The following is a 19106-nucleotide window of genomic DNA, read 5'->3' as shown; positions in this document are numbered from 1 at the left end:
TTCAGAGTAACCTGGTCTTTCTAGACTTTTCTGGGAAATCACCAGGCTGTAGCCCCAGAAGATTGTAGCCTTAGTTATAAACCTCCTGGGACACTGTTGTGAGAAGATTTACTTACTGAATGCGTGGATAAAACAGAAGAAACACCTAAGTTGGTTTTTCCAACACACTTGCCCAGTGTTGATGTGTTCTCACAGAATAGTTAACCTGACATGTCACATAGCTCTTTCCAAAAGTGGGATCACTCTGACTGGCTTAACTTTTAGGAATCTTAGTTAACACACAAGGCTCAGAAGTTCCTGGGGGCTCAGTGGCTTTGCCTTATGTAGTTCAGTCTGATTGAGGAAAAGGTCCTTTTAAAAGGATGATTTTGAGAAACTTGCAGGGGCAAACATCTAGGTTTGAGGACTCATGATCCTAAACTCTCTTTGGGCCCACCCATAAAAGGATGTGAAAAATAAATTATACACACAATTTAGACTTCAAGATGATTCCTTCATCTAAGTTTGGCATTCAAGGGATCTTTCTAGAACTATTTATCCCATGGTGGGCTTAATTTTCCACCTCATTTTACAAACCTCCTCAGCAAATTTGCTTATCTTCTATGCTTCACACCAGTTCTCCAACTTCAGTAAGGCAAGAAAATCTTTCAGCAACTTTCCCCAATCATCTCACTTCAGTTTGGCACATTTCCAGCTTAGCATCAAATTGGCTGACCTCTTAATTTTCAGACAGAATGCCGTAACACACTGTTGAAAGAGACACAAATGCATACATGCCTGTCACTTAAAGCAGGAGCCAGCAAATCTTTTTTTTTTTTTTTTTTGTCAAGGACCAGACAGTAAATATCGGGTTTCTGTTGCAGCTTTGTGGGCCACACATTTCTATTGCAGCTCCTCAACTTTGCCACTGCAGCATGAAAACAACTGTAGGTTACCACGTAAATGAATGAACACGGCTGTGTTCCAATAAAACTTTATTTATAAAAACAGGGGACAGAACAGAGATGGCTGCATTTTGAACTGTGTCTTCTTTAAGCAATGCAACATACAAAAATTGAACCTGATAAATGAGGAAGTGTTTATAAAATAATTATTCGATTTGAGGAAAGATACGCTTCGTAATTCCATTAAGATAGCAACTGTTCTAGTCCCCTGGAAATGTATTTGGATTAAAAAAAAAAACAGGAATTAATTTAAGCATGACTTTTAGAATCAGAATTGGTATCTAGGTCTTTGCCAACATTTGAATTCTTTGTAATTCTTTTTTTTCCCCACTTTCAAAATGTATGATCTCTCCTTTCAATAATAGCACTCTTCTTCTAGTTATTGTGACATTTTAAAGAATTCTTGCTTATGTTAACTAAACCGGGTTCCAAAGTGACTGAATAGTTATATCACTGACTGTTAAATGCAGGGCTTTTGACCGTGATAATCTCTGCCACGTCCTTTAGGGGAAGGAAAACAGGAAGCTTAGTTGATAAATGTAACTTCCTTCTTGCTTGGGAGAGCCAAACTAAGATATGTAAACAACTCTGACACAGTATTTGAAGCCTATAAAAAGAATCCTTTCCTAAGTGTGCATCCCCCAGTATTTTACTGGTATAACCTAATTTTGCGATGTTTTCTTTGCACCAGGTAGAAATACTTTAATGTTAATTGACATGAGGTTATTCTTAAATTGAAACAAATATTAACCTGAAGGCACCCAGGATATAAAGATGGAGGAAGCCGAATAATAATTATGTTCACAAATTCACTCTAATCTCAAGCAACCTATGATTTTCCCTTTCAAATGGCATGAAAGAGCAGCACAAAATTCACAGCTTTGATCTTTTTCTGCTCAACAGAAGAAGTACCGTCAGCATCCAGATGCTTTGAAGTTTACCAGTATTAAAGACACTCCGGAGATGGTCCAGGCCAGAATTAGTTATACCCAAGCAGTGGATGTAAGTGATAATATATATACATTATGACTCTAAGAGTGGGCTCTTCTTTCAACACTGCGATTGAAGCTGAGGGGTTCTTGCCTTGCTCCTTCTGTTGTTCTAAGGATGAAGGAACTTCTCGTCCTTTTGCCGAGGCACACCTTAGCGGGGGTGCTTCCTCATTAGGATGCAAATGGGGTGTTAGTGCTCTTCCGATGCCAAGTGGGGCTCCGCCACCCCGCCGCCCCCATGCTCTCATGTCTTCCCATTTGCATGTCTTCAAGATTTGTCCGTGGTGGGTCCTCCCCCTCCTTTTTGTTTTAAAGTGTTGTTTTCAGAATTGGAAGTTTTAGGGCAAAAATTCTTGGTAATTGGAAGACTCAGCCCTGCCAGGGCTCCTTGGGACCCAAGGGCAGGAATTCTTGCTCTCTGAATTCCCCCCGAAGACTTTGAAAATGATTTGGGTCTTGTGTACATTAGACTAACTTTGAAGTCATTTTCCATATTCCCTTTATAATATGAAACTGAGATCTGGCCTTTTGCCCTCACGGCACAGCGTGCGTTGGAGACTAAATTGAACGATGAGATCCCATAAAAACTCACGTTAGGACGTGGATTAACCCCGTTTGGCTGATTCTACTGAGAGAGGCCCACAGGTCTTTGTACAGGGCAGTCACGCCTTATAAATATCTTCAAACCATTCAACTTGCCATGAAGAAAATTTCCAAATCTTGACTGGGGCGGGGGGTGGAGGTGGGGTTCAAAATTATCTCTCTTGTTTCCTGATTGAATAAATTATTCTAGTTGTGCCTGATTCAACAGGCGTTTGGAAATGTCCCGAGTGCCTGTCAGAATAGTTATGGGATGATTTGCACACTTACGGGTTTCGGGATTTATAATTTCTTGATGAGTGGCCCATCAGAAGCAAATTGAATTCTGAGAAACACAGATGGTCAAACCAAGAACTTTCCTAGGAAGGAAAACACCTGCTTCTTCCTTACCCTAACCAACTCTAGGGGGCACTGCTGTGATACGCAGAAACTTGGACACACTAATAAGATTTAGGATGGAAAAGCCGGGTTTAGAAACTTTCTCCGGTGGCCGATGCCAACTTCGTGTGTCATCACTATGAGGATGTCATGAACCCAGATCAGAGTTCCGGGTGACTAGCACCCCAGACCCACCGAGTAGACATTGATTAGCACAAGAATTCTCGAGATGGGGGAAGGCAACAGGGATTGTAGTAGATCCGGGGCAAACCTCACCGGTGGAAGAGCCATCTCTCATGCCTCTGAATTTCGATGCCCTCTCAGGGTTTACAGTTAATAATAAAATTACTAGGTGTTAACTAGACCTCGTTTTCCTATCTGACACCCATGTCAGCAGATGCTACAAGTGGAATATTTGCTGAGAGGCAAGTTTCAGCCTGTCATGTTCTGAGCTGGGAATAGGACTCCGGAGGGAATGAAGTACATGTCACTGTGCTGGCTGTGAGATCTAGGTAGAGGTGCTCAGGATCCTGTCTCTACGGGGAGGTGGGAGCCACCCCACCCTTGTCTCCTGGAGTGTGACTTGGCTGATGGCTACATGGAGGAGCCTCCTGGGTCTAATACAAAACCTTTTTTCATCCACAGAGGTTATACAGGGAACAAGGAGAAAATATAAAGCATCATTACACTCAGACAGCCGACCTCCCTGAAGTCCTGCTGGCCAAGCTGAATGCTATGAATATCAGTGAGGTGAGGCTGCTGGGAGGGGAACTGGTTTTAATTAGAGGAGATCAGGGGACCTGGGCAGTGCACAACAGCCTGTGCTCACAAGCAGCCTGTACTCTGAAGGTCCTAGAGCTCAGTCTAATGCTCCACTGTCACCATCTTGAAATTTGTAATATTTTTGAACAGGGGACCCCACATTTTCATTTGCATGGAGCTCTGCAGATTAGGTAGGCAGTCCTGCGGAAGAGTCAAGCTCATTTAGAAGAATGAGATGGGGAAAACTGCCTTTGTACAGGGGCGTTTGTGCTGTGGGGCTGAGATATGGGAGCACCAGAATATAGGTGAGGGTATCCAGGGGCTATGCCAAGGAGAGATCTTGATCAGCAACTCCCCCCTTTCCTGTTCTTCGATAGAGACAGTTGAGTTCTCTTCATGTTATGCAAGGAGCTCTGCACACTCCGTCTTATCCCTGCTTCTTCCACTCAGCTTGCTCCTCAGAAGAAATCTGGGTCTCTCTGACTCCAAAGAGTCCTCCCCAGAAGGCTCTCCCTCCGATAGGTGGGCGCCAGGCAGGATCCAACTCTTGGTTTTTGCTAAGACACAGTGATTTCAAACTCCCACTGGGGGTGAGGCAGGGTGGGGAGAAAACCCAACAACACAGTAGATCGCCATCTCAGCAAAGGCAATTGCAGAACCACCAGGTCACGTGAAGGTCTTTATTTGTCCACATCTTCCCAACAGACGCGTTATAAGGAATCCTGGAGCAAACTTCGGGACGGTGGCTATAAACTGAGGTTGGATGCCATTCCGTTCCAGGCAGCAAAGGCTTCTGGCGAAATCATAAGTGATGTGAGCATCCACCTCCATTAGTAATGTTTAATACTAACCAATTTTTACTCCTTTTGCCCCTAACCCCTGCCTTCTTCTTTTGCCTGTGGATACCATCCTCTGCTTTCCCAAATGACTGCGTTAGGGCAATCTGATAACGACCAGCGAGAAAGAACAGACCAGACAACAAAAAAATCCCCTGGCCGGGGTACAAAGCCCAATGCCGGACTGTAACTCCGGACCCTGGGCAGATGAAATGCACCCTCCACCAGGCGCTTTCCTAAAGCAAGTCCGCGGGCAGAGACTGTTAACAATGCACCCACCTTCCTCCAGCGTGGGCCGCCCAAGTGCTAACGTGTCCTGCCACTTCATATCCAGCCCTTTAGTCATTGGGAGTCTTGCATATGAAAGAATAGGCCTTTTGACGACTCCCGTGCGTTTTCTTTCAACTCACCCAGTCACTGTCAAAAGAACAAAACATTTTCGCCCAATACCCACCTCTCCCATTCCCTGTCCCTTGTCCCCGAGCTGTTACTCTCTCCTGCTCTCTTTCCCTTTAGTACAAATACAAAGAGGCATTTGAGAAAATGAAAGGGCAGATGCTTGGCTCCCGGAGCTTGGAAGACGATATCAGCCTTGCACATTCAGTGTATGCGAACTCGCTGCAGAGCGAAGTAAGTGGGAGAAAATGTGGTGGGGCTGGGGGGTGGGGGTCACCCCACCCCGTCACCAATGATGCACAGCCAGCATATGTCCTTTGTCCTTCCGGTTGTGGCTACTGGCTGTCCTAACTAGTTATGGGTCATTGTTAGGTCCCTTGGCTCCTCTGGGCTGTGGCTTCTTCCTCCATCAAGAGTTTGAGCTAGTTGACCTCTTAGCTCCCTTCCGAGTTGGGCATTCTATGATTTGCCCTGTGGCCACGAATGGGGGCCGGTGGGCTGGATCTGCCCTGCAGGGGCAGTCTTTTTGGTCTGCAGAGTGAATTAATTGCAAACCTTTAAGAAATGGAAATTTTCACACAAAAGTTTCAAGACTTCTGGCCGAAGCTGGACCTGGATTCCTCTCCTCAAGGCTTTAGTTGCAGACTCCTGAGAGCTCCATTTAGAAGGGATCTGTGCTCTCCTGGTCAGACAGTCACCCCTCCTCTCCCACTTCCTGCTTTTTTTTTTTTTTTTCACTTCCTGCTTTATTCACTGGTGCTACTTGTCTGGCTCCTGGAAACATCTGAGTTCGCAACCCCTGATTTTGACCCTCTGGAAGCTGGCACAAGCGTGTATACACTGTCCCCTTGCACATAATGTGAGCTGGCTGATGGTGGTGATAAAACATCCGCTGTGTTACAGAGGACTAAGCACTTTTACAGGCTGTGTCTCACTTTACCATCAAACGCTCTCTAGGAACTTCATTGTCTTAGCCATCCTGGTCTACTGATAAGAAAGCCTAGACCCTGAATGCTTCAGTCCCTTGTCTAAGGTCAGCTAGAAAGTGTACCTGGAGCCAGCCCTACATCTTATGCTCTTTCCACAGCTTCACATGGTTTCTGCCTCGGTTTCTCCACTTCCAACATTTTCCCCCTATCTGTGCTGGGGTGCTGACCGAAGAGTGTGGGGTTGGACATAAATTGACTTTGGCTTTATGCTAAGGGTCAGGGGAGGATCATGGAGGTTAGAAGTGGGTGTGCTGGAGCTTTGGGAAGGATGGAGGAGGTGGCCATTATGCATCCGAGTTCCAAGAAAGCTCGGAGTCAGTTTCGCTGACCTTCCAATAGCTTCTCTGAAGATGGCAGTGCAGCTTGTGGTCTGGAATGGGCCACTCCTTTCTTCCATCAGCATGCATCATGGGCCCTTGGGAATACCCATCCCTCAGAACTGGCCCCACTGCTCCTGGCCCCTGGATTTCTTAGGATGTCACCGATGCTTTGAAGAAGCTTTTCACACTCACCCGAGAAGAGAGTTCCTGGTGTCTAAAATCTGAACTTGAGAGAGTGTTTGGGAGAAATTATGGTGGGCAGGGCACAGGTTGGCCATGGATCTTCTTGCCTTTGGACAATGGGATGATCCAAAGACTGGAGCAAGGGAATCACTGACATTATGTCTGTCTCTTGAACTTCTGTATTTTCCCCAACTGAGGGAGCCACGGGCCTTCCAACATCCAAATACATGACCTCCAGGAACTGGGGGTGGTGAGTGTCGGGATCAGGAGATGAGTCCTGCTTATTAAGCCAATCCCTGCAGGAAAGGAGCGCTGGTCCTGCCAGGAACACCTCCCAGGCTTACCTGGGACAATTGCATTGCTGTTGCCATCCCGATGGTCCCTGTTCAAATGATGTCTTTGAAATAGCCGCTGTCGATCTGTCTGCCCCTCTAGGTGAATTACAAGAAAGGCTTTGAGCTCTCAAAGGCACACTTCCATCTGCCGTTGGACATGGTAACCCTGGTGCATGCCAAGAAGGCTCAGAGCCTGGCCAGCGACCAGGACTACAGACACCCGCTCCCCCAGTACACATCCTTGGCTGAAGACCTGAGGCTCAGCTGCGCCAAGAAAGCTCACAAGCTGCAGAGTGAGGTAAGGAGACCCGGCCTCTCTCTCAGGGCTCGGTCCTCTCAGACTTGACTATGAGGCTGTGACCCACAAGCTCCTCTTGGCGCCGTGGTGAGGGGGTGGGTGAGAAATCCTCAACCCAGGATTTTCTTTGGAAACACTGCCCCGAGTTCCTGCCTAGCAAAATTGTACAGATCGAACAGCAGCAGGAAACATTTCCTGCTACTAAGTGTTACATTTTCGTGCGTGATCTCATGGAAACCTCAAGATAAGCCTGTGTCAGTAGCCTGTACCCCATTTTATGGAGACAGTACAGTGAGGCTCAAAGGAGTGACAAACAGCTTGCCCGAGATCACACACCTGTCAGTGAGAACGGGGCGCTGATGCTTGAACTTAGATGCTGTCTGACCAAGATGCCCTTGGTTCATAGTTTTACATGTTCAAGGTTTGCCGATGGCATTGCCTCTGGCCTCAGGTCAGACTGGAGGTTTTTATTGCTGCTTTGTACATTCCTGGGGTCACCAGTTTTCTATGGGAGCCTGTGCTCTGTTAGGAAAGGGTGGGATCAGAGTGGCCCCACTTCAAGCAGAGGAGAGTGTCCAGAGGAAGTCAGGACATCGGGCCCAGAGATCCTTCCTAAGTCCCTGCAAGGAGTTGTGGGGCCTTCATGAGCCTCCCATGTGCATTTCGAGCTCATGCCGCCTGTTTTCTGAAGCAGGCGGCCTGGAAGTGTTGGGAAGCATTGGGGACTTTGCTGCTCCCAAAGAGAGCCTGGCTGTCTCCCCTCAACAGGCAGCAGCATCCTGTTCGATGTGCCCCTTATTTCCCAGCTTGCTAGGCTTCTGTGCTGTGGGGTTTGCAAGGAGCCAGCTGGGCTTGGAAAGCAAAGCACTGTACAAAGCCTGCTTACTGGTTTGATGGGGCCTAGGAGCTGAGGGGTGCTCAGATCTGGCTATCTGTCGTCTGTTCGAATTTTCTGCCTGTGTACAGTGTTTACTGGATGACATAAACTGTCAGTAGCCCGAGAGCAGCTGCAGGAATGAGGGAGCTGCCACGCTCAGCTCAGGGCCTGCATGTCACTTGAGTGGAGCCCTCACCTGCCCTGCCTCTCGTTGGAATAGCAGTTGGAAGGCAGCACGTCTGGGGTGGGGGGGTGGGGGTGGGAGAGGCACACCTTAGTGGCTGCAGGGGAGTGAATTTGGGGACCCTTTAAACTGTCAGCCCAAATCACTCAGGTACACACACTTGCCCTATGCACGGTAGACTCAGACAGGCCTGTGCCAGATTATTCTGGATTCATTTATTAGTTTTTTCTTAACCCATGATTAATTAATGCCACCCTCTGCTGCTGGGTTTTGTTTTAGAAGACCTATTAAACCATCATTTCCACATTTGCCCCAAGACAACTGACTTTCTAACCACAATCCACTCCAGCGTTTATTTTTTGATAGTCTCCATTACGATAAAAACCCGCTGTCCCTCTGCAGCTCCTGAGACAAGTGACAGCAGAAATCTTTTGTTCTGACCTAGATTTTTGTTTCCCCGGATGAACATTTACTGGGAGGCATTGTGTGTTCGTGAGGATGGTCGATCTGGAGAGACTGACTGGTGGACTTGAGTTCTAATTATGATGTTGTCCTGGGTCCTCTGATTTCTCTTTGCTTCCTTGCTCTGTAGGTTTGGCTTTTCTGAATCTTTGTGTTGTTCCTTACAGAATTTGTACCGCTCAGACCTGAACTTTATGCGAGGCGTTCCCTGTGTCATTCCGGGCACATTAGAGATTGAAGGGAGAAAGAAAGCATCTGAACTCATCAGTGAGGTAACCAGGGACCCTGGATGGAGGGGTGAGGGCTGGCAGTGTATTTCCACAGCAGAAGTACTTCCCTAGCACTCAGCTCTCTGCTTACGGCTAGAGCGAGCTAGATGTTGAACTTAACAATGGCAACTCACCAAGCCCTTCTTTCTAGATTCTTCATTCACACTGGATGCCATTTAAAACAGCTTTACAAATACCAAGCCAGTTCCTCTATGAACCCATAAGAATTATTCACTGGCTCATAAGATCTGCTTTCCTAGGGTTCCTTTGAAAAGTGGCCCTGTGGGACAATGACAAGAGGGCAGGCCTGGGTGGCTCGGTGGTTGAGCATCTGCCTTTGGCTCAGGGCATGGTCCTGGGATTGAGTCCCACATCGGGCTCCCCGTGGGTCGCCTGCTTCTCCCTCTGCCTATGTCTCTGCCTGTTTCTGTGTGTCTCTTGTGAATAAATAAATAAAATCTAAAGAAGAAGAAGAAGAAGAAGAAGAAGAAGAAGAAGAAGAAGAAGAAGAAGAAGAAAAATAAAAAGAAGAAGAAGAAAAATAAAGAAAGAAAGAAAAAAGAAAGAAAGAAAAGAAGAAAGAAAGAAAGAAAAGAAGAAAGAAAGAAAGAAAGAAAGAAAGAAAGAAAGAAAGAAAGAAAGAAAGAAAGAGAGAAAGATGACAGCCCTGAGAGACCAACAGATAGGGAGACTGAAATTCTATGCCCGCTCTCATTTGTGGTGTGACCTCCATCCCATCACCTGTCTTCTCTGAGTCTCAACTTCTTAGTCAGTCAAATAAGGACACTCCTACCCCTCTCATTTAGTTTTTAGGTGATTAGCACTAATAATCTAAGCAACTGTGCTTCTCTGGTGGCTGGGAAAATGATTGCCATAAGCTTGGTGATAATTTCATAGTAAAAGTACAGAAGTCTAGAATTCTGAGCTCTTTGAGCTTAGGAGGAATTTTACTTACACCTGAGAGAGCTCTGGGACTTCCACTCACTGTAGATGCAAGGACAGGGGGCATAATGGAAGGCACTGGAAGTATTGGGTGGGCTTACACATTGATTGGGAGCTCTGAGAAAACAGAACTAGGCCTCACCATGGGAGTTTAGGTTGATCTTTGTGCTTTACTTTTCCAGTGAGATCTTGACAGAGAGTGGTTTCTGAACCTGCTGGTGCATCAGAATCCTCTTTGGAGCTTTAAAAAAATATATAGGCCTGGGTCCAGTGGCAGTTTACTGAATCCTGGTTTCCCAGGGTGGGGCGCAAGCAATGTGTATTTTTTCAAAGCTGCATGATTGTTTCTGGGACACCCCCAAAGCTGAGGACCTCTGGGTCTCCGATGAGCAAAGGTCAGGAGCAAAATCAGAATTTCAATAATCACGTTCACTGAGATCATGAGAGCAGGTGTTGGACTGGATTCCGGGGAACGGACTAGCAGCCTTTGCAAAGCGAGGTTTTATAGCTAGTGCTTATAGAGCTAGTTCTCCTTTTTTATGCCTTATCGAGTCTTTTTCTTCCCTCAGAGTAAATACCGTCAGCATCCCCAGTCATTCAAGTACACAGCTGTGACAGACACTCCCAGCCTCCTTCATGCAAAACTCAGCAACCAGATTACCAATGAGGTAAAATCAGATGGCTTTGGAATGGGCTTTTAAAAAACTGCTAGATTGTTAAAAAAAAAAAAAAAAAAAAAAGCATGAATATTTAGTGGGGCTGGGGCCGGGGAAAAACACATGTTTGCACGGAAGCCTGGAAAGAAAAGAATGTTGTATATGGAATGTAACATTTTCCAGAAGGAAGGAAGGAAGGCCTAGTTGGAAATTGGCTTTAGTCTCTAGTCCCACAGGCAGTCACGGACCAGCCACACCAGCGTCTCCTGGGAGCTTGTTAGAAGCATCGAACCTCAGGCCCCACCCCAGACCCCCTGAATCCACAAGGTCATTGAGCAGGATCCTTATGGGTTTCCTTTGCACATTGAAGTCTGAGAGGTACTGGTCCGTCATTCATCTGTTCTGCCGAGGCACACACTGGCTAACTGCCTTTATATGGTCGCTCTGATGATTAGTGTAGGGAGGATGTGCGGTTATCCAGGGGCGGTTCTGTAGTATGGTGTTGCTCAGACTTCTGGAATTTCTGCCTCCTCCCCTCACCTGCTGTTTGCTCACTTCATTTAATCATCTCTAGCAGAGGGGCATCCAGGGGAAGGAATCTCATTACCTCAAATCATCATTCCAGCCCCTTTGGTTCTACTTCTTAGAGGCTCTCTTGCAAGTTTGAAATAGAAATTGAGCTTGGCAGAGAATTAAATTTGGCATCGTCCTTAGTTTTAAAAATTCTCCTGCTGACTCTTTGAGAAGTCAGTTGAGATTTGGCTATTTATACAACGAGGTTCCACTCTCACCCAAGTCAGAAAGTAGGACCCAGCAGCTCGGGGTAAGAATGGTCCCAAGGGCTTGTGCAGTGACAGTCTCAATTTTAAATTCCTCTTGAGCCCATCCTGCCTGCGGTGTGAGCTGGATGCGGTGGGGCAACCATGCCTCATATGGTGGCCTCTGGCCTCGGAGAGCTCACCAACCACAGACTCACTTCTGATCACGAGAGGAGATGTTTTGGGAACTGGCTGAGGCCACCCAGGGTAGCACTGGCATGAGTTTGCTCTTGGAAGGAGCCGGGGCTTTAGTAAAGGATGCAGAACGGGGTTTAGGAACCTCTCTTCCACCCACCAGAGCTTCTCCTAAATCTCCCAGATCTTAGCATTTATCATCTTTTACACTATATCCTCAAGGGAAAAGTCTACAATGAGAAGAACCTTGATGGTGTTCCTAAATGTGTTTTTCTTTCCTTAGCTTCTTGCTGAACAAAGTGTAGAGGAGAGAAAAAAAAAAAAAAACCCACCTTTTTCTTGAAGCATCTTAGGTTCTCAGTGGGGATTCTGTAACAAAAGACAGATTAACAAAAGAAAAGCGTACAAGTTTATTTAGTATGAGTTTTACACGATACGGGAGCCTCCGTGAGGAAACGAAGACAAGGAGAAACGGTTAAACCTGGACGTTTTTTGTACTAGGTTTGATGGAGAGTAGAAAGTCGAGGGAAGATGCGAGAGGGCAAAAGGGATGAGCTAAGGACAGGGGTGCACTTAGCAAGGTCTGTTCACTCAGATTCCTCTTGGGTGCCCTCGGTCTTTGGAGATAAGGATGCTCATTTCCTCTGGGTGGAGGGAGGGCACCTCTCACAGGAGGCTCTTCTGACCTGCTTCAGGAGAGGAGACGACAAAGAGTTCTCCTAGCACCTGCGGCTTCAGACAGTCCTTCTGCTTAAAGTATTCGGTATGCCAAGGTGCCATATTTCGGGGTAACCTGTCCTGAACCCCATCAAAAGCAACTTGCAATCTCTTACATATTCCTTTTATGCCACTCAATTTGACTCATGAAAGAGTGTCTTTATTGAAAGAAAGATCTTCCCCAAGGCAGAAGGTGTATCCACGACCCAGCGAGCGGCCTTCCGCAAACCTATCTCCCACTTGCAAACGAGGGACCTCCAGCACCGCAGAAACACACAGCATTATCTCCTTGCTTGTTCTTTTTTCTTTTTTACCCAGCGCCTCTATAAAGCAGCCGGAGAGGATGAGAGGCACCGGTACACAATGACCCTGGGTCTGCCCGAGTTTGTCCGAGCGAAAGCGAACGCAGCCAATCTGAGTGACGTAAGCCTTTCTTGTTGCCGGGGCTCAGACATGCTCCAAAGCCACGCGTGTCTGGGGCTGTGATGGGATCTAACAGTGACCCTTCTGGTGTTCCCAGAAGCTTAAAAAAATGTCTTTTTGATGCTCACCGTAAATACACCTTTTTACAAATGTGTTGTGTACACGCGTGCCAGTGCGCACTACAGCGTGTGTGCTAATGAGATTTTTCTTTGCAAAAGAGAGAGCTTTTGCTCGTCAGAAATCGATTCGGGAACACTGTACTACAAATGAACAGGGTAGCCTTTGTTCACCGATTCATGTAATTTTTTTTTTTTTTAAAGAAGATCTACATGTGTTCCTACTGTAGGCAAAATACAAGGAGTCTTGGCGTAATCTCCGTGCTCAAGGCTACAAGCTGACAATAGACGCTCTCCCCTTCCAGGCTGCTCGCGTCTCTGGAGATATAGCCAGTGATGTGAGTTGAATGATATGACCTTCCATCTTGCCTAATTTCTGTTAACTTCATGTAAAACAATGTCTACGGCTGATTTTCCTGAATTAAAGCAAATCTATCACCATGTGAGACAGGATGTCACCTGCAGAATATATTAGTTAGAAATGAGATTCTTTGACGGAGGGAGGGAAAGAAAGCTTCTGTTAATCAGAAGCTAAATTCAGGCAAAGGATTCCAGCAGGAAAGAGATGATGATTTATTTCTAATTGCAGGGTCTGGGCAACAACCCCCACCCCCACCCCATAATACATGAGCTGTCCAGCTTTACCTGGAATTCGAAAGCAAACTCGCAATAGAAATCTTAACACAGCCCTAACACATCTCCCTCCTGGCTCTCTGTAGTTTCACATGTTGGCGTTAGGATTTGCCAGCTGTGTTTCAGCCACTCTGTTGATAGCGTCCATAGCTTTGGGACATGAAGGTGACTTTCTCTTTCCCACAAACAAATCACAGGAAATGTGGACTTCAAATAAATGGATCCTGTCTTTTGGGTTTAATGTTTTGCCAAGTACGAACGGTTAAAGCACAAGTTTCTCTTTTACCTTTTTTGATAAATTCCTTTTGGCCATAGGACATGTAAGGGGAGTGGGGCCCTTTCTTTGGTTCTGAGGATCTGGTTTTAATTAGATAGGAAGAATGGAGCGATGTTTTAATTGTTCAACCCCCAGGGAGGAAGCATGCTCTCAGGCCAACCTCACTGTGGTTTTTCTTATAATCACCACCTCCTAGTGTAAGAATAGGTGATTTTTCTAGGGTTTGCAGTGAAAACGTGCAGGTGGAATTTAAGCAGGCCGAATGCCAGCCCCTGACTGTGGTCCTCCCTTCCAGTTTCTCTACAGACATGACTTTGTGAAGGAGCGAGGCAGGCTGATCGGGGCCCGGAGTGTGAGTGATGACCCCCGACTCCAGCACTGCTGGCGGGTAGGCCAGTTGCAGAGCGAGCTTCAGTACAGGCGGGGAGCAGCGAGCAGCCAAGCCCACTACCACCTGCCCATGGACATGGTGCACCTGGTCCATGCCAGGAAGGCCCAGGCCCTAGCCAGCGACCACGACTACAGGACACGGTGCCATGAGTTCACAGCTCTGCCTGAGGACCTGAAGATGTCCTGGGCCAAGAGAGCTCACGCCCTGCAGAGTGAGGTAGGGGGCCTTCCACCGAGCCTGGGTGTAAATCTCTGCTTCCTTTGCCTATCCAACAACCCCCTCTCCCTCACCCTACCCTGCCCAAACCAAGACTTGCTGCGTCTATGTTACGTCATCTAGGTTGGAATCATTCAATCATCTAACAACCACTTCTTGAGCACCTACTGTGTACTAGCCATCATTCCAGGCTCTGGGGATACCGTAGTCAACCAGAAAGTCAAAAAACTGCTGTGCTTCTGGGTCTTCCACTGTATGGGAGGGAGATAGAATATGGTAGGTAGGATCCAAAGTATGTCGGATGGTGACACGTGTTGTGGAGACAGACAAAGCAGGGTAGGTGGATCTGCACACATGCAATTTTAAATTGGGGGTGTAGTCCGGGGAGTTCCCACGAAAAGGTGACATTTGAGCAAAGACCAAAGTTGATGAAGGAAGGGCAGACCACTCCAGCCAACGGAAGAGCAAATCCAAAGGCCAAGTCCCCAAGCAGGAGGAGCCTCAGCTTATTTGAGGCTGGCGTGAATCAAGTGGGCCAGGGAGGAGGACGTGGTCCAGAGTGGGGTCTGAGAGAGTGCACAGGCTGGATGCTGTGTGGTGGGGGTGAAGGTCACGACCAGAAAGCAGTAGATCCAGTCATGGCTGACATGACCAGCTGACTGCTGTTACTGTCCCACTTGCTGTGATGCCGTGAGGTGGGGACAGCTTTGACTTCTCCTTTCCAGATGAGATCATGTGAGAGATGCCAGGCAGGACTGGCTCCAGAGCCCACAGTCTTACCCATCTTGCTCTTGGGGAGGGAGCTCAATGCAGGGGAGTCATGCTTCCTACAATGCAGGTGTGGACACAGACACAGAAGGGAGAGGTCCTCACCCAGGCGAGCACCACCTGGAGTGACTGCAGAGCATGCTGGAGTCAGTCCCATTTCCCTACCACCCCTCAGCTTCCTCCACTGGGATGCAGTAATGGTGATAGTGTGGGCATGGTTTGCACGTGGGAGCCTCGTGCTGGGTGGCAGGCACTGTACCCCCAGATCTTGCACACATTGTCTCTCTAGGCTTCCAAGCAGCCCTATGAGGAAGAAACTCTCATATTAGAGTGCAGCCCATGGGACCCTTCCCATCCATATCAGGGATTCTCAACCATAGCACCTAGGATGTTCTGGGCTGGACAATGCTTTGTTACAGGCAGGCCCTGTCCTGTCCCTTGCAGCATCCCTGGCCTGCACCCACTAGATGCCAAAAGTGCCACCCTCCCCCAGTGCAACAAAGTGTTTCTCAATATGGCCAGATGTACCTGGGACATCTGCATCCAGTTAAGAACCCAGTTGCTAGTTTAGGACTGGTCCACACGAAGAAAGCTAGCGTGGTGTCTGGTACAGAGAAACGTACAGTGTTAGCTATTTGGATTGTTCTCTGCAGCAAGCCTTTCAATTCCCATTGTCTTTAGGGCAGCAGCTGCTCTTAGGTGGAGTTATATGACACAGGCAGAGTATAAACACATAATTGAGGATTAATTGTGAGTCAGCACGGTAATGATTTAATGATCACCTAATTACTCATCACAATTTGCTGGAAGTTCAGAATCACAGTGTTCATAAGCAAGTTGAGTGGGGGGCAGGATGCGTTCCTTGGGCCCCACACCGAGGACACAGTAGCAAGGTGCCCGCCCAAGTTCCACTGGAAAGGCCTTCCACTTGCTAGATGGCCATCCTGCCACCTCCAAGAATATAGCTCATGGTATGACCCTCTTGTCAATGAGCTATTCCTTAGGGGGGCAGGGGGAGGGGGGAGACCTCTGGGGCAGGGCAGATCCCAGAGGGAGATACACAGGCCATCTGGGAGAGGTGAGGGGGCCCAAGCTGGGAACCTGAAGATGTTCGTTGGAAACCTCACGTTATCACCTACTGGCTACGTGTCCTTGCAATAGCCCTTTGCTTCCTAGGCCTCCATTCCTCCAACAGAAAAGCAAAGAGGGTCGATTTGATTGGTAACCTCGGAATTCAGGGATCACAGGAAGATGTTTTAAGATAATGGCATCAATATATCATCAGATTTTTTTTTTTTTTTATTGAGTGAGGAAAAAAAACCCTAAATATTACCTCAAGCTACCATTTATGTCACAGTTTTGTGTTCTGTTTTGTTTTGTTTCTGGAAAGAAAAGGATATTTTAACACTAAAACAAGTAGGAAGAACAATCTAAAAAGAAGAGGATTTTCTAAAAGTGGTGGTTGGTTGGTACTCTTACACTGACATTTTATGAAATAGGATATGTATTACAATTTTGAATCCTGAGAAACTATTGCTTAATTTTTAAAATTACCATATTATGCTTCACGTGTTGCTTTATAAGCCTCAAGTTTGTTCATTTGGGGGTTTGGGTCTCAAGATGTTACAAATAGAGGACACCCCATAATGTCCAGCTGGTCCTGAGGCTTCAGTTTTCTTGCAATCATTATTGAAAATCTAATTTCATGTGGTTATATTGTGCAGAAAAAGGGACAAAGGCTCCCCCTGTGTGCACTTGATTCAGCAGAGTCTGGGGGAGGAACAGTAGCCCTGTCCTGCAGCTGCTTCTCCTGCCCTCTCCTGCCCAGGCCTAGAAAGGAAGCTGTGGGTTGGGCCAGAGGAAGCCCAGGGGTGCTCACCACTAGGGTGAAGGCCTCAGGTCATGATCACTCAAGTCCTGTGTGCATACTTGTCTCCAGAAGGTCTCTGAGACACATGCTTTGCCCAAGGAATGCTCTGGCCGTGAATGTCTGTGATCTTGGATGGAGACTGCAGGGAGTTTTGAAAAGCCCCTGCAGGGACTGTCAAGAGGACAGCCCTGACCCCACCTTTTACAGCTGCATGATCCTTTTACAGCACCTATACTCTTACGGGTAGACTCCGTAAGCTCTATGAGCCTCAGTTTCCCCGCCAGAAACAATGACAACAACAATAGCTAAAATGTATGGAATGTTTATTCTGGACCAGGCATTTGCTTAAATATTTTGCACGAACTATCTCATTTAGTATCCAGGTACATACTGGTGGGACTCTCATTTTTACAGATGTGGCAACTGAAGCACCTATACTCTTAAGTAACTTGCCCAGGGTCACAGGCTGGCAGGGAAATGACTTGCTCTAGGCCCCATAGCAAGTAAGAGGCCAAGGGAGGCTCTGGTCTCCGGACTCCTGGTTTGATGCTCTTTGGCTCCCCCAGGTGGCTGGACTAGGAACCCAGGTGCTCTGGCTCTTAAGGGTTCTCTGAATGACTGTGTGGTACACCCGGGGACACAGCAGCCCTTGGCTCTTCTGAGAATCTGAACAGTCCCTTGAACTCCAAAATTGTTCTGTAGATGGGTATAAGAACCCCGCCTTTGCAGGGTGATGTGAGCCCTGCATGAGTTGATGAGTCTAAAGCAAACCATGCCCTAAGCAAGAGGGTGATTTTAAAGGTTCTCATTAATATGACAAATAGACCTCCTCCCCTGGCCACTGCCAGGGTACATTTGTTTACATTGTTGAAAATTGAGGACCAGAACCTGTAGCCTGTGCTCCAAACTGGGGGCTCCGGGAGACCCCCCTCCCCCCCCCAGAGGAATCCGAAGGTGGCTTCCAGGCCTTAATATGTGCAAGGAACAGCAGGACTGCCATCTGGGGAAGCCAGGTGCACTTAGGCAGCATGAGTGCGTCCCTTATTATCTTAGAATCCTTCTTTCAGACCATCTTTGGGTAGCTGATTCTTCTCGACTCCCCTCTTTCATCATGAAGTCCAGGGCAGGCGTGTTGTTTTTAGGGTCTGCGTGAATAGTCACACCTGGGCTGGGAGCTGAAATATCAATAGACAATCCATTTATAAGAGAGTCTGAGGCCCAGTCAGATCTTTGGGGAACCTGCATCTTGCTTTCTGACTTACCTGCGATTGTACTGTTCAGCTCGACAAAGGCAAGTTGAAAGAGTGCTCCCCACTTCATCTTGCCTATGAAAGGAGCAAGGCCCGGCTGTGAAGAGGCCCTGTAGGATTATTCTCTCTAACTTAGAAATTTATCCAATTTTCTCTGTTCTTTATCAGAGTGGAAGGCAAAAGCTTTGCCGGTGTAGACCGAAAGATCGTGGTATAAAAAGCAATCTTACTGACATGGGGTTTTGAAACCTGCTCCTGAACCTGAGTGATGCCTCCCTTCACCAGTTGGAAAGCAGAGTGGAATTTGCACAGGGGCATTAACCAGCAGACAGTAGATCAGAAACGGACCCTCTTTGAGGCCAGCTGTGAGGGACGCTGTGAATCCTGAAATGAAAGGAAACTAAAAAGGCCGAAAGACTGGTTTCTGGAGTGATATTTTGCGTTACAGCAGAGCTTATATCTAAATTAGGGAAACGCTATCAACTTCGTTTAGATCCAAATTTTAGATTTCCTTGGAGACTCTTTTTCCACCTTTAAAAATGCCTGATTTCCATAAAGAGAAGAAGAAAAATGTTCCTGTGACTGTCTTGTCCTCGGTAATGGTGGGCTGATGGCAGAATGGTAATAAGATTTAATATTTTAGGAGACTCCTAATCAGACCCATTGTCCTCCAGCACAGCTCAGGATTTTCTCCCAGGAATGCTGCTGTAGTTCTCATCTTCTGAGTCCTTAAAAATGAAGAAAATGGGTAAGGCCTCGCCCATCTTTGCAATATAAGCAAATCCTGAGCCAATGGTGGGAGGCGGAGATAAACCTAGGCACAAAAAGATTAGAATAGCTTACATGGCTTACATGCTGTAGGCCGCTTGGATCTAAGTTTGTGTGGTTCTTAGAGTCCTGCTGTCATTGTCTCTGCCCCCCGCCCCCCGTCCCCCCCCACCACCACCATGAGACAAAAACAGATCCAATGCATAGAGTGGCTTTTGCTCCTTAGGGCCCTCAGGTGTTCTCATGAGAACAGCAGGGTTGTTATGACCTTCAACTATCACAGAGAGAAACTGAGTCACAT

General features: G+C 47.1%; 1 protein-coding gene across 9 annotated transcripts in view; it reads left to right on the top strand.

The window, feature by feature from the left end:
• LOC112672355 (nebulin related anchoring protein) overlaps positions 1–19106 on the top strand; it is a 70005-nt gene that overhangs the window by 41042 nt on the left and 9857 nt on the right. For all 9 annotated transcript variants that reach the window (XM_049103418.1, XM_049103425.1, XM_049103422.1 and 6 more), the window contains 10 exons: positions 1848–1946; positions 3560–3664; positions 4382–4489; positions 5029–5142; positions 6836–7033; positions 8724–8828; positions 10337–10435; positions 12412–12516; positions 12863–12970; positions 13838–14149. In XM_049103418.1, the coding sequence (XP_048959375.1) occupies positions 1848–1946; positions 3560–3664; positions 4382–4489; positions 5029–5142; positions 6836–7033; positions 8724–8828; positions 10337–10435; positions 12412–12516; positions 12863–12970; positions 13838–14149 (1353 nt within the window). The remainder of the gene's footprint in view (positions 1–1847; positions 1947–3559; positions 3665–4381; positions 4490–5028; positions 5143–6835; positions 7034–8723; positions 8829–10336; positions 10436–12411; positions 12517–12862; positions 12971–13837; positions 14150–19106) is intronic.

This window comes from Canis lupus, chromosome 28 (genome assembly GCF_003254725.2).
Source record: "Canis lupus dingo isolate Sandy chromosome 28, ASM325472v2, whole genome shotgun sequence".
NCBI lineage: Eukaryota > Metazoa > Chordata > Mammalia > Carnivora > Canidae > Canis > Canis lupus.
The sequence above is the reverse complement of the archived record's forward strand: the minus strand, read 5'-3'. Positions and strand labels throughout refer to the sequence as shown.